Source organism: Procambarus clarkii, chromosome 26 (genome assembly GCF_040958095.1).
Source record: "Procambarus clarkii isolate CNS0578487 chromosome 26, FALCON_Pclarkii_2.0, whole genome shotgun sequence".
Classification (NCBI taxonomy): Eukaryota; Metazoa; Arthropoda; class Malacostraca; order Decapoda; family Cambaridae; genus Procambarus; species Procambarus clarkii.
In genome coordinates, this window is record NC_091175.1 from 22,473,917 (window position 1) to 22,489,636 (window position 15,720).

General features: G+C 44.5%; 1 protein-coding gene across 2 annotated transcripts in view; it reads right to left on the reverse strand.

Moving 5' to 3' along the window:
- Nucleotides 1-713: 713 nt before the first annotated feature.
- Nucleotides 714-15,720, reverse strand: part of LOC138368754 (protein O-linked-mannose beta-1,2-N-acetylglucosaminyltransferase 1-like) — a 48,347-nt gene continuing 33,340 nt past the window's right edge. Inside the window, exons 7-12 of one of the 2 annotated variants that reach the window (XM_069331473.1) lie at nt 13,651-13,774; nt 12,194-12,392; nt 8,485-8,781; nt 6,152-6,229; nt 4,082-4,191; nt 714-1,162 (exon numbers count right to left, since the gene is read on the reverse strand). In XM_069331473.1, coding sequence (XP_069187574.1) covers nt 979-1,162; nt 4,082-4,191; nt 6,152-6,229; nt 8,485-8,781; nt 12,194-12,392; nt 13,651-13,774 — 992 coding nt within the window. In that variant the 3' untranslated portion in view covers nt 714-978. The remainder of the gene's footprint in view (nt 1,163-4,081; nt 4,192-6,151; nt 6,230-8,484; nt 8,782-12,193; nt 12,393-13,650; nt 13,775-15,720) is intronic. The other variant, XM_069331474.1, reaches the window with a different exon arrangement.

A 15,720-nucleotide genomic window follows, 5' to 3' on the forward strand; every position in this document is an offset into this window, starting at 1 on the left:
GACAGTAAGTTAACAGAGGGACAGTAAGTTAACAGAGGGGCTGTTAGTTAACAGAGGGACAGTAAGTTAACAGAGGGACAGTAAGTTAATAGAGGGACAGTAAGTTAACAGAGGGACAGTAAGTTAACAGAGGGACAGTAAGTTAACAGAGAGGCTGTAAGTTAACAGAGGGACAGTAAGTTAACAGAGGGACAGTAAGTTAACAGAGGAACAGTAAATTAACAGAGGGACAGTAAGTTAACAGAGGAACAGTAAGTTAACAGAGGGACAGTAAGTTAACAGAGGGACAGTAAGTTAACAGAGTTACAGTAAGTTAACAGAGTTACAGTAAGTTAACAGAGGGACAGTAAGTTAACAGAGGGACAGTAAGTTAACAGAGTTACAGTAAGTTAACAGAGGGACAGTAAGTTAACAGAGGGACAGTAAGTTAACAGAGGGGCTGTAAGTTATCTAACAGAATATGCTATAGATATCATACGTGATGCTTTCTGGGAAATAATAAGATGTTCGTCCATTACATCATATAACAGCCTGTTAGCATCACTTGAGAAACGTCAAATATATAGCGGGGTTTATAAATTCTTCCGCTGCTTCTTTTAGAATTGGAATTTGAACCCTTTTTTCGTAACCTCATATGTGTTGTTGGTCTCATAGGTAGATTAAGATAAAGGTAAGGCTAAATGATAACAAAAGGAAGATAAAATGTCTTTTAATCAGCTGGAACCAATCATCTACTCGTTGATGATACCGTCTACATCATTTATTCGATGATAACTCCTGACATCTACTCATTGATGATAACTTCTTCGCCATCTACTCGTTGATGATAACATCTACGTCATCTACTCGTTGATGATAACTTCTACCCCATCTACTCGTTGATGATAACTTCTACGCCATCTACTCGTTGATGATAACTTCTACGCCATCTACTCAACTTCTACGCCATCTACTCATTGATATTAATTTCTACGCCATCTACTCGTTGATGATAACTTCTATGCCTACGACGTTTTGGAGGACGAACTCCTCAATAGGGAAGGCAGGAGGAATCCGCCATGTGATTTGAGAAGTGGAGTTGGACTGACGCCATGGATGCCTCTTGGCGTAGGTCAGAGCCTCCTGGGAGGGCCGGTAGATGGCGTGGCGAGGCACCTCGTCGCTGTGGGAGACATGGGGGGTCAGTACGATCTAATATTTTCACCCTTGGGGGCTTTATGACGTGTTTGTGACGTCACACATCTCCTGGATACCATATATAAAACACAGATTGATTGATACAGATTAAGCCACCCCAAAAGGTGGCACGGGCATGAATAGCCCGTAAGTATAAGTAAGTAAGTGTTTATCAAAAGAAGGCACCAAACCTGTAAGTATAAAACACAGAATTATATATTATTTTCGTTAGGTTGGGTTAGGTTTAGTTGGATTAATGTGATTAAGGTTAGGATACGTTGGGTTAGGTTTAGTTGGATTAATGTGATTAAGGTTAGGATACGTTGGGTTAGGTTTAGTTGGATTAATGTGATTAAGGTTAGGATACGTTGGGTTAGGTTTGTTTATAGAGTAGTAGAGACGTTAAAGGGTACATACTCTTCTCAGGTTTCAGACGTCACTCGAAGGATTTAGTGTGATGTGCATTAACATGAATACTTGAGAGAGAGAGAGACTCCTGATGTCATCTGTAATCCAGCTCTGGTCCTCGACTCATAATCGAGGATCCCGAGTTCGATCCCCGTGGGGAACAGAGGTAGTTAGCCACGTTTCCTTTCACATGATACTTTCATTTTCCTTGCAGTAAATAGGTACACTGGGAGTTAGGTGCCTATTGTGGGTTGCATCCTGGGTAAGTTATTAATAGTTCAATGTACGAAAACCTCGCTAAAAGCCAGAGATTGTTTTGACATACCTCAGTGCTAGTCCCTTAAGGACTTTATATTGAGTTCCGTCCACACCTGCGGCTTTTAAGTCTTTAGTTTGTCAGTGGTTTTACTGATTATATCGCATGTTATGGGGACGACCCTTAATTCATACTGATATATATATATATATATATATATATATATATATATATGGTTCGAGTCACCTATTGTCCTAGTGGATGAAATATGTCTTCTATTTTTTGAGCCTTGAACCTTCGACCACCAGAACGGGAGACGTTAGTTCCAAGCTCCATGAAGTACCAGACCAACCAGGCTGTGGTGGATATGTCGGCCTGCGAGCCGCTCCAAGCAACAGCCTGTTGGACCAAGTCATCACAAGTCGTGCCTGGCCCCGAGATGGGCTTGGGGAATAGAAGAACTCCCAGACCCTCATCCAGGAACAGGTATAATCCAGGCACTGCACCAGAATCCTTAGAGGTGACAGAGAGTTTAAGTGATATATGTGCTTGGGGATCATTCAAGCTTTGCTCATCTCATCTATAAGGAACCAGAGCAAAAAAAGCCTCGAACATGATACTACGTTCATGTGAGACAAGTGCTTTACCGACTGAGCCACGAGCTAGCCACAATAAGGAAGGATTTCAGAGGCACCAAACCGCTACCCAAACTGAAACTTGAAGCCTTCCCTGGGCTGCTACTTGAGCACAGATGAATTAGATGATTCCACCCTCGAGTCATGTAAATGATCGCCTCATTCTTCTGTGCTCAAGTGGCAGCCCAGTTATGGCTTAAAGTTGAAGTTCAGTTAAAGTTTGGGTGGACGATGGTGGAAAGCTTGCAGTCACATAATGGACTCGGGAACTGGACCTCGTGATCTTCAAGCTTAGTAGTTTACAGTCTTAAGGGATCAAGTTTCATGCAGTAATCATTTGCCTGTCCTGAATAGAATGTACCTAAATGTACTATCTAGAGTAAGACATACCAGGTATATTTAGCTTAGAATTTTTGGTAGTTTATAATATTTAAATATCGCCCCATTTCTTAAACACTGGTGATAGCGTTATCTTTAAATTCTTGATTTACTTCATATTCCCAATCCCTCAGCATCACTTAAAATGGTCTCACATAATGACCCACAATATTGCACAAGATGTTGACTACAGTCTCTGGTCAGCCGTCGTGAAGTCTTGTATATGAGGCTTTTAAATTGAGAAAACGTCTGAGATGTTGATCAGGAACCTCACTGCTGCTCCAAGTTTATGATCTGATCTCATTTCACGGGAAGAGCATCGTGGCTAATAGGACTGAGCGCCTCAACGATGCTTCTGCTCGATAGCTTCCAGGATGGAATTCAATCCTACTGATTATTGCCTCGTGCACCGTTATTTAAACTATACTGAACTTCCAAAGTTTATTATTTTGTTATAAACTAAGTTAGATAAGGTATTTATTACCCACATTCTATTGGAATGGGAATTGGTCAGCAGATTATCGGTTATATTCCTATTTCCATGCAAACTGGGGCTTCCCAAACTGTTTAAAAGAAGCAACATGCATGGAAGCATTTTGTGTCATGCAGCTTGCATGTTGATTGGATTTTATACCATTTTTAAGATTGGGGAATTCCTATCAGAGATTTTTATCGAGTATATTTTTTTGCGCAGAGGAAATGAGCTGAAGACGGAGGGCGATTATTTTTTTTTTGGGGGGGGGGAAGGGGAGAGAGAGAGAGAGAGAGGTGGGGGGGGGGGTGGTGGAGGTGGAAGAAGTTGTGGCGGTATGAGGGTGGGTGGAGTGTGTAGGTGGTTGATAGGTCGGTTGATGGGATGTGGTGATAAGTGGGTGGGCTGTAGGTGTTGTGGTTAAAAGGGCGGAATGGTTGAAGTTAGTGAGAGTAGACGGGTTGTGTGGCTGGCTGGCAAGTTGGGTTGAAAGTGGTGGGTTGATGAGTAATGTGGTTTAGAATTTGTGGACCCCTGGGGAAGTTCTGTATACACAACACTCACATACGACCATTAAAGGTTCTGGGAACCATTCAAGAGTGTTTCTGTGAGAGAACACACCAGGGAGCATAGGGCCAGAGGCATATAAGGCTCTAGAAGGGACTCTCCGGATAATGGAAGATCAGAACCAGCTTGTTCCCTTAGAACGCATCGTTAAGAAGAGAGCCAACTGTTAAGACCCCGCTCGGTACTCACCAGTAAGCGGAGGAGTAGCAGGAGACGAGGATGACTGGTGTCTCGAAGAACTTGAAGGAGAAGGTGCCCCGGAAGTGCTCGATGGAGTTCTGGTGGTAGAACCCCATGCACTGATGGGTGTTCACTTGGGTTAATATACGTGTGGCCAACGTGGTTAATGGTAATAATGCCCATGGATAATCGAAAGTTTATTTATAATTTCGTAATTAGTGCGTTCTTGTATACCGGAAGCTAATATGAGGATTTATTATACATTCGAAAAATTGTCAATAAGACCTATCACTATATGTAAATACACATATCGTTTTGTTATACATTAAGCATAGCTTTTGCATCTGCATAGGTTAAGCATCTACATTAAGCAGATGACAGACAATTCTTGCTGTTTAGAAAGTGAAATATTTACCCTGAAAACACACTTAACTGTGTATATACTAGAGACCTAGAAGTCAGAACAAATGGCATTATGAGTGAATGTGGTCATTATGATACCTGGTTGAAAGTAAAGTTGATTTAACAGTCAATATCTGAGCCTGTATGGATGTGTACTATGGGACCTTATAGGGTATTAAAAGTATCAACACAAGACAGAACACGAAACAATGGGTATAAATTGGATAAGTTTAGATTTGTGAAAGACTTGGGTAAATACTGGTTCGGTAACAGGGTTGTTGATTTGTGGAACCAATTACCGCGTAACGTGGTGGAGGTGGGGTCACCGTTTGTTTCAAGCGTGGGTTGGATATGTATATGAGTGGGATTGGGTGGTTATAAATAGGAGCTGCCTCGTATAGGCCAATAAGCCTTGTGCAGTGATCTTTGTTCTTATGTTCTTATGTTCTAATGGTGCTCCTGGTAAGGGTAATTTTGAATGGAGGAAATGTTCACGACGAATTAAGGTGTCAATCCTTGCACTCACTGCAATTTCGTATCAGGACTGATGTCCACACTTGGAGAAATAATTCATAAACGAATGATATACTTTCGTGTGAAAGGAATCACCCATCCAGCAAAATCAATTAACTATGCAGGCGATGAGTCACAATAACATGGCTGAAGTATGTTGACCAGACCACACACTAGAAATTGAAGGGACGACGACGTTTCGGTCCGTCCTGGACCATTCTCAAGACAATCGACTTGAGAATGGTCCAGGACGGACCGAAACAGTCGTCGTCCCTTCAATTTCTAGTGTGTGGTCTGGTCATCAATTAACTATTTTTGTTTTCTCAGCCACTCACTTGTCACTCCAACCTTTCCAGAAACATAAACTTAATTGTCAGGAAGGTAATATTTAAGAACATAAGAACATAAGAACAAAGGCAACTGCAGAAGGCTTATTGGCCCATACGAGGCAGCTCCTATTTATAACCACCCAATCCCACTCATATACATGTCCAACCCATGCTTGAAACAATCGAGGGACCCCACCTCCACAATGTTACGCGGCAATTGGTTCCACAAATCAACAACCCTGTTACTGAACCAGTATCTTTTTGATCTTTTGAATGATCTGTCACACAGAGATGGCTGACTGGTAGCCATCTTGAGTCCTATTGGAGTCAGATCTGAGTTGCTCCAACTGTATGTTGGTAATGATTTTAATCAGAGATAACCCTAAAGTATGATGACTGAGAGTGCTGAATGTGTGGTTTTTGTTTATACATTCATTGAATGATTATTTTATATCAATCCCGAAAATTGTATTCTCCTCGTCAGATATTTCGTGTTAAGTTGTCAGCATGACTTTCTCTTAGGGTAAATAATTCATTGTAAATTTGTATAAACTAACCCAACTGTAATGTACAAAACAAATGTTTATGAACAAGGTTATTGATTGATTATTAAATTATAATATATCACTGGCTTCGAGAGTGCCTACAAATGTATTTATACATGTTTTAATAAACTCGCAGAAGAGAAGCAAAATATTCCAAGATCTCATCTGTGAATTACTATCGACGGTAACATCGTGGTCTGAAGAAAAAATAAGTAAATGGTTGAATTGAAACCCTAATGGTGTATTTAAACACTAAGATTGTTAGAGGCGTCATAACGTCTTGAACTTACCTTGCCCAGCACCTTGTAGGCGTTCTCCTTATTATCGTCTCCCGTGTGGTAGATGTAGATCACGTGGGTCGTGTTCCTCTGTCAAGCACAATTGAATAGCAATGAGTATTCAGGTACACACAGAAATCACAACAGCGTCGTGCATCAAATGAATAAATCCACAAGGGCCGTGACGAGGATTCGAACTTACGTCCGAGAGCATCCCAGACGCTGCCTTAATCGACTGAGCTACGACAGTCGATTAAGGCAGCGTCTGGGATGCTCTCGGACGTAGGTTCGAATCCTCGCCACGGCCCTTGTGGATTTTTTCAGTATTCAGGTAGTGTGGCTAGGGAATAGGTGACGGATGTAACGGCTTCAAGCATGTGCCATCCTACAGGATTACAACCCGTCCTCATGCAAGGCCCGTTAGAGCGGCGGCCAATCCTCAAGCTCAGTTTTAATGTATTGTGTATTAATAATAGGCTGGTTCTTATTTTTGTTATTAATATTGTTATATATTAACCCTAAGACAGCGGCTATGGAGATATGGTTATACCGGCCAATCCACACACAAAAAATATAGAAAATCCAACAAATAATTTTTCATTGTAGAATTATTGATTTGTATACAGAATGTATGAAAAAAACACGAAAATAAGTGAATATTTATCGTGTGACTGGGTGGAGGCACTCTGCAGTGCTGCACCTGGCACTTGTCGACACCTGCTGCTCAACTATGCTGACACTTGCCGACACCTGCTGCTCAACTATGCTGACACTTGCCGACACCTGCTGCTCAACTATGCTGACACTTGTCGACACCTGCTGCTCAACTATGCTGACACTTGCCGACACCTGCTGCTCAACTATGCTGACACTTGCCGACACCTGCTGCTCAACTATGCTGACACTTGCCGACACCTGCTGCTCAACTATGCTGACACTTGTCGACACCTGCTGCTCAACTATGCTGACACTTGTCGACACCTGCTGCTCAACTATGCTGACACTTGCCGACACCTGCTGCTCAACTATGCTGACACTTGCCGACACCTGCTGCTCAACTATGCTGACACTTGTCGACACCTGCTGCTCAACTATGCTGACACTTGCCGACACCTGCTGCTCAACTATGCTGACACTTGCCGACACCTGCTGCTCAACTATGCTGACACTTGCCGACACCTGCTGCTCAACTATGCTGACACTTGTCGACACCTGCTGCTCAACTATGCTGACACTTGTCGACACCTGCTGCTCAACTATGCTGACACTTGCCGACACCTGCTGCTCAACTATGCTGACACTTGTCGACACCTGCTGCTCAACTATGCTGACACTTGTCGACACCTGCTGCTCAACTATGCTGACACTTGTCGACACCTGCTGCTCAACTATGCTGACACTTGTCGACACCTGCTGCTCAACTATGCTGACACTTGTCGACACCTGCTGCTCAACTATGCTGACACTTCCTCATTTATTCTCCGATTTTTACTGATTGTTTTATCACTTGTTTTTCTTTATTAACATCAACAGAGAGATTTTTATATCCATATTTGCATCACCCAGGTAAACCCCAGATGTAAACCCCAGATGTAAACCCCAGATGTAAACCCCAGACAATAATTGCTTAAATCATCATATGATGATGATGAGAGCATTCGACCCTTTGTGAATCGTACACACCCACAGCTGAGATAGTAGACAACAGAGATACCTTTCATTTAAGATAAGATATCAAGTTTTGTTTGCAGTGAGGTTGAGAGGAAGCATTGTTTACCTGTCTGGCCATTTTTCTCGCCACACCTAACCACTTGGGCTGAACGGTAGAGCGACGGTCTCGCTTCATGCAGGTCGGTGTTCAATCCCCGACCGTCCACCAAGTGGTTGGGCACCATTACTTACCCCCCCCCCACCCCCCGTCCCAAATCTTTATCCTGACCCCTTCTAAGTCCTATATAGTCGTGATGGCTTGGTGCTTTCCCTTGCTAATTCCCTCCCTCCGTCAAGTGAGCTGTTGTAGCCAGTGAGACGCATCTGATTGGCCAGTGGACAAATATTCTCTTGTCTGACGTCAGCGAGAGAGCAAGTTGTACCGCAAGCAACAGTCCTCAGCTGTGCAGTCGTCTGAAAGGTGTGTACGAGGTGATGAACCATCGACTTTTTCAACAGGGACTAACCCAGGATGTGTTTAGCCCGTGCTCATCAACATTATTCAAATGCTCGTTAATCTAACCACCACCGTCCATGTGTTTTGAATGAAAAACTCCTGTATACCACCTGTCCTCAGGCCAGGCTGTATGGCACAGAGGAATGATGTTTACCTTGTAATTAGGAATGATGCTCACCTGGTACTTAGGCACAGGGGCCTCGATACACGGATGTTTGGTAACATTGACGATAGTGCCCAACTTAATGGCGGCCATCTTGTCGAGGGAGTAGGCTAACTGCCAGTGCCGGCGCAAGTTGAGAGTCACGTTGGTGTGGGTGTTGAGTGGTCGACGGTCGTAGGCCACCTCCTGTTCGAGCCCCGTCACGTGCACCCCCCCGCCGCCCTCGTGCCTCGTCCTCGGCACCTCGGGGATGACCACCTCGTGGTGCTCGTCTACGTGGTAGTGACCCACGTACAGGTCCCAGTCCGCGTTCTGTCGTACCGTGACCCATGGTGGGAAGCGATTAGGGGGTGAGACATGGGGACGGAGGGAGGTGTAGGGGAGGGGACATGGGGATGAAGGGAGGTGTAGGGGAGGGGACATGGGGACGAAGGGAGGTGTAGGGGAGGGGACATGGGGACGAAGGGAGGTGTAGGGGAGGGGACATGGGGACGAAGGGAGGTGTAGGGGAGGGGACATGGGGACGGAGGGAGGTGTAGGGGAGGGGACATGAGGACGGAGGGAGGTGTAGGGGAGGGGACATGAGGACGGAGGGAGGTGTAGGGGAGGGGACATGGGGACGAAGGGAGGTGTAGGGGAGGGGACATGGGGACGGAGGGAGGTGTAGGGGAGGGGACATGGGGACGGAGGGAGGTGTAGGGGAGGGGACATGGGGACGAAGGGAGGTGTAGGGGAGGGGACATGGGGACGGAGGGAGGTGTAGGGGAGGGGACATGGGGACGGAGGGAGGTGTAGGGGAGGGGACATGGGGACGGAGGGAGGTGTAGGGGAGGGGACATGGGGACGGAGGGAGGTGTAGGGGAGGGGACATGGGGACGGAGGGAGGTGTAGGGGAGGGGACATGGGGACGGAGGGAGGTGTAGGGTAGGGGACATGGGGACGGAGGGAGGTGTAGGGGAGGGGACATGGGGACGGAGGGAGGTGTAGGGGAGGAGACATGGGGACGGAGGGAGGTGTAGGGGAGGGGACATGGGGACGGAGGGAGGTGTAGGGGAGGGGACATGGGGACGAAGGGAGGTGTAGGGGAGGGGAGACAAGATCCGGTGTGTCAGAAGTGATGCACAACTGGTAACACAATTTATATAACAAACAATACTCGCCTAGTTGTATTTGAGAGAGGAGGAGGGTGAGTCACGGCTCTTGGGTCCCGCCTCTAAACCCTTAATCAATTAGTGTATAACATCTACGGCCTGTTGTGGGGCTCTGTTGTATTAAAATTTAAAATTGTGTATACGAAATTGTCCTCCATCTAGTGTATTTTCTGGTGTATGGGAACAACCCGCACGAGTTACGTGTATGTCTTGATGAGTGAGCTTCCCACTTGGACAAGACTTCAGTCTTCCCAGCGTGGCGCCTTCTTTTGATTATTACTTGCCCAAGCGCTTCTGCAGCCCACCAAGATGTTTCCCTGATTATGTAACTGTGCGGCTGTGTTTGGGAAGCTTGTGTTCCGTTTGTGCCCTACAGGGGCTCGAACCCTGGACCTCTGACAATATATATATATATATATATATATATATATATATATATATATATATATATATATATATATATATATATATATATATATATATATATACACACACACCCTTCTCCAAGCACACTTGGACCAGTATACGAACCCGTCTTCTCGTCTGATTCGTCGCATTTTACACTGAATCGACCAATCCGTTTAAAATGCGGCGTATTAGTAACAATTATAGCACTGCAATACAGATATATTCTATGCATGGGCTCCGAGGTGGGTTGCTTGGGTTGGTACGCTTCTGGTTAGGCAAACTTGTATTTTTTTACTGATTGGTAAAGCCAGCTTATAATGGCCGCTGAGGATCACCTGACCACTGGCTGTATCAGTCTTGCGCCTGAATACTGCACGTTACGTAGATTAAATTCTTTCTAATATTTGGTCCCGGGTGGGGGATAGGGTGGAGTGAGGGGGTGGGGGTGGGGGTAGAGGGATGGGATGGGGTGGAGTAAGAGGGGGGGGGGGAGAAGTCGTGGGGTGGGGTGGGGGGGTCTACCTACTACACGTGTCTGTGTGGAAAATTTCAATCTTCCCAGGAATGTCACATTTTTAGTGGTGGGGGGGGGGGAGGGTGTGTATTCTAAGGACGGTTAAGTGTGGGTTGGGAAGCTGATCATCTGGCCAGGAGATGAGGAAGATTAACAATGAAGCATCATCTGTGGATTCCATCTGTTGAGCAGTTAAGATCTGGTTTAAAGCGTAGCTCAAAGGTGAGGTAATTATGAGGAGAAACAGCTTAGCCAGTTCGACTGTGTACAGCGTGGAAGGGATATGAGGACGGGGGGGGGGAAGGTATGCTGCCCAATCACTTAATTGGACCATTGGGGATCGAACACCGGCCTGTAAGACGCGAGGGTGTCGTTGAGCCGACCAGTCCAAGTGGCCAGGTGATATCTCGTTGACTGGTTCAGATAAATTCTATTCGGAATAGTCAACGAATATTCTGGTGGTGGAGGAGTTGGTTACACCTGCAGCACATGTGTCGTTGTGAGCCTAGTGACGGGTGCTGGTCCCGTCCTGGATACTTGTTAAACGACGTCAACGTCAACATTGTCTAACGATATAAAAGGTTATCAAGGTTTTTCTCCAATCGGTTTAAATTGATGTTTTTCTCATTTAAGAAAATCATTAAACTGCAGGTGTATTGGCCTATACGAGGCAGCTCCTATTGACCCATAGGAGGCAGCTCCTATTGGCCCATAGGAGGCAGCTCCTATTGGCCCATACGAGGCAGCTCCTATTGGCCTATACGAGGCAGCTCCTATTGGCCCATACGAGGCATCTCCTATTTATAGCAACCTGTCTTAAAAAGAACGTCGCTTTTGGCCGTTTGCCTGTATGGCCGAATTTGGACGTAATTTGAAATTGAAAAAAAAATGAAAATAAATTTGGAATTTTTTTTCCAACAACAGTAAGTTAAGGGTCCTCTGATAGGTTAGGTGGGCAGGAAATTCTCATAAAGTTTCAAAACGTTATGAAAAACGTTAATTTAAAGTATCCTCTTATAACCTCTGCGCGTACGCCGGACGACTCAAATAGAAAACGGAACAGAACGTCACTTTTGTGAGTCGATTTCATTTCAAATTACGTCCAAATTTGGCCATAGTGCGCATACGAGCGAAAAGTGACGTTATTTTTAAGAGGACGGGTTGTTATATCTACACAATCGACTTGATAATGGTCCACGACGGACCAAAACGTCGTCGTCCCTTCACTTTCTAGTGTGTGGTTTAATCAACATTTTTCAGCCACGTTATTGTGGCTCCTCGTCTGCATCTACCCAAACTCATCCATATATATGTCCACAATATACATGTTCACATTGCTGGAACCATCCAACAATCCCTCGTCTAATGGCTAAATGGAAATTTTTTCCATAAATCAACTGCTTCGAAAACAGGATCTACCAATCTGTAGAATCTAACCTTTTCAAGTTTCTATCCACTGTTGACCAGACCACACACAAGAAAGTGAAGGGACGACGACAACGTTTCGGTCCGTCCTGGATCATTCTCAAGTCGATTTTTGCAGCCACGTTATTGTGTCTTTCTATCCACTGTTTAGTGTTGATATATTTAAAACTTTGTTGACGTTCTTAAGCACTTGTAAAGACTATCGGGGGAAGAAGAGGGAGCTTACGGCGTCTAGGGGCGCCCAGTTGGCCAGCATCCTGCGGGCGTGGGCCCTGGAGGTCATCCAGCCGTAGTACGGGTAGGTCTGGACGCGGTAGATGCGTGCCGGGTCGTGCGCTGTGTGCGGGAAGGCGTTGTAGTTGTAGGCGTTCACGCACATCACCGTCGGGTCGGCGCTCATCAGGATCGATGTCTGCTGGAAGTAGCTGGAATGCAGGGAGTTCACGTAGTAAGGTAGTTGTGCTTATGTGGTGAGGAGTAGTTGTGGTTATGTGATGAGAAGTAGTTGTGGTTATGTGGTGAGAAGTAGTTGTGGTTATGTGATGAGGAGAGGTACTTGTGCTTATGTGATGAGAAGTAGTTGTGGTTATGTGATGAGGAGAGGTACTTGTGCTTATGTGATGAGAAGTAGTTGTGGTTATGTGATGAGGAGAGGTACTTGTGCTTATGTGATGAGAAGTAGTTGTGGTTATGTGATGAGGAGAGGTACTTGTGCTTATGTGATGAGAAGTAGTTGTGGTTATGTGATGAGGAGAGGTACTTGTGCTTATGTGGTGAAGAGTAGTTGTGGTTATGTGGTGAAGAGAAGTAGTTGAGCATATGGCAAAGGTCAGGAAGTTGATACCATGCGGAAATTGAAAGTTTTCCAAGTTATTTAGCTGACAGGAAAAAATATTTTTGCGTGATATTGTAATAAAATGACATAAATGGGGTGGATATTTATAGTAAAAATTATGGGGAACTTAAACTTTTCAGACTTATAATACGAGCAATAAAAGGTAATTTTGAAGATATATTGCCGAGCCAGTTTGGCCATGAACATATTGAGGCCATACAGTGGGATCGAACACTATTCCCTGGATTTCCCAGGCACACGCACTACCAACTGAACCACAATGAGCTCAATATTTTAACAAAAATCTCATAATTTACAACTATTGCCAATCAAATTAGCTCAAAGAATTTTGTTTATATGTTTTCTATTTAACGAAATATTTTGTGGCAAGACCCGAGTTCAGATCTTTGATCTTGTATCAGATTCCAATTATTGTTGATTGACAGTAGAGAGGCGGGACCAAAGTGCAAGAGCTCAACCCCCGCAACCACAATTATGTGAGTACCTGGAGCCAGATTCACGAAGCAGTTACGCAAGCACTTAGGAACCTGTACATCTTTGACAGCTTTGATTACATTTATTAAACAGTTTACAAGCATGAAAACTTGCCAATCAACAGTTGTTATTGTTATAAACAGCCTCCTGGTGCTTCGGAGCTCATTAACTGTTTAATAATTGTAAACAAAGCCGCCAAAGATTGAGGAAAGATGTACAGGTTCGTAAGTGCTTGCGTAACTGCTTCGTGAATCTGGCCCCTGATCTTGTATCAGATGTTTGACATGTAGAGATTATCCCCGGGAATGTTGCTCAAGGAGGAGCAGAGGTAAGACTCGAGGTGAAGGACTCACTCAATGAAGTCAGGGGCGAGGGACAGGTCATCCTCCAGTATGATGGCCTTGTCCACCTCAGGATACAGCTCGAAGATTGTCTCCAAGGAGAACTTAATGTGCTGATTGACACGGTGCTTGGTGCCTGCATGAGAGAACCCGCGGCAAATTATTAATTTTCTAAATTAAGAATTGAAGTTGTGATTTTTATTTAAAAAAGAAGAAGAAGAAGAATTAAACATGTATAGAGTTTCACCTTCTTGTTCTATGACATATTGACCCAGTTGGAGGTTCAACAAAAAAAATTACACCTGTAGGCGATGAGTCACAATAACGTGGCTAAAGTAAGTTGACCATCGACTTGAGAATGGTCCAGGACGGACCGAAACGTCGTCGTCCCTTCACCTTCTAGTGTGTGGTCTGGTCAAAATACACCTGTTTTCCAAGATAGCTGCCATGTGTTCTCAGGATTCAGCCTTATTGGGCTTAGTTGTGAGGGTTGGGAAAAATGTGTTGTGGGTCCAGACATGTCAGCCCAACCACTTGGGCTGTTCGGTAGAGCGATGGTCTCGTTTCATGCGGGTCGGCGTTCAATCCTCGACCGTCCAAGTGGTTGGGCACCATTCCATACATCCATCCCAAATATCCTTATCCTGGTCCCTTCCCAGTGCTATATAGTTGTAATGGCTTGCCGCTTTCCCCCTGATAATTCCCCCTCCCTCCAGACATGTCAACAACATGGCCAAAAGCACTTCCTTTCGTGCGTGCAAAATTTAACTATAAGAGAAGAGAAAAGAATAGATTACCTGGCATTAATATAACCGTAACAGCCTCTCTCGATTCTGCTAAGTTGACAAATATCCTGTATTACTATCTAACTAGAAATAATAATAATAATATTACGATTAACAAAGTAATTAATTGTTCAAAGTAATATTTGCATTAAATGATAAAACTGTGAACAATAACACATGAGAATAAAGTTAAAGAATTCAAACCGACATAAGTTAATTAGACAAGTTCTGGGTTACCTACTGGAATGGAATCTGAGTCATTGTTAGAGAGAATGAATCGAGAAGCAAGGAATAGTGTCCCATGAGCTCTTCAGTATCCAGTTTCCTGTTCCTGATCTATGCTAAAGACTTGCAAGTAAAAGTAAATTTCAGACGAGGAGTCGCAATAACGTGGCTGAAATATGTTAACCAGACCACACATTAGAAAGTGAAGGGACGATGACGTTTCGGTCCGTCCTGGACCATTCTCAAGACAATCGACTTGAGAATGATCCAGGACGGACCGAAACGTTGAAAGTGAATTGTTTCATGTCACTGTCAGCTGCGCAGAGTGGCGCAGCTGGAACTAAGCAGGCACAATGAGTGGTGTGATAAATGGCGCGTGGAATTCAATCCCAGCATGTGCAAGGTATACGAATGAGTGAGAGATGAAATATTTAACAACATTATGGGTGTGTGTTTGTATTTTTTTTGTCACGTGTGTGTGTGTGTGTGTGTGTGTGTGTGTGTGTGTGTGTGTGTGTGTGTGTGTGTGTGTGTGTGTGTGTGTGTGTGTGTGTGTGTGTACTCACCTATATGTACTCACCTATATGTGCTTGCAGGATCGAGCATTGACTCTTGGATCCCGCCTTTCTAGCTATCGGTTGTTTACAGCAATGACTCCTGTCCCATTTCCCTATCATACCTAGTTTTAAAAGTATGAATAGTATTTGCTTCCACAACCTGTTCCCCAAGTGCATTCCATTTTTCTACTACTCTCACGCTAAAAGAAAACTTCCTAACATCTCTGTGACTCATCTGAGTTTCCAGTTTCCACCCATGTCCCCTCGTTCTGTTATTATTACGTGTGAACATTTCATCTATTTCCACTTTATCAATTCCCCTGAGTATTTTATATGTCCCTATCATATCTCCTCTCTCCCTTCTTTTCTCTAGTGTCGTTAGGTTCAGTTCCTTCAGCCGCTCTTCATATCCCATCCCTCGTAACTCTGGGACAAGCCTCGTCGCAAACCTCTGAACCTTCTCCAGTTTCTTTATGTGTTTCTTCAGGTGGGGGCTCCATGATGGCGCGGCATAC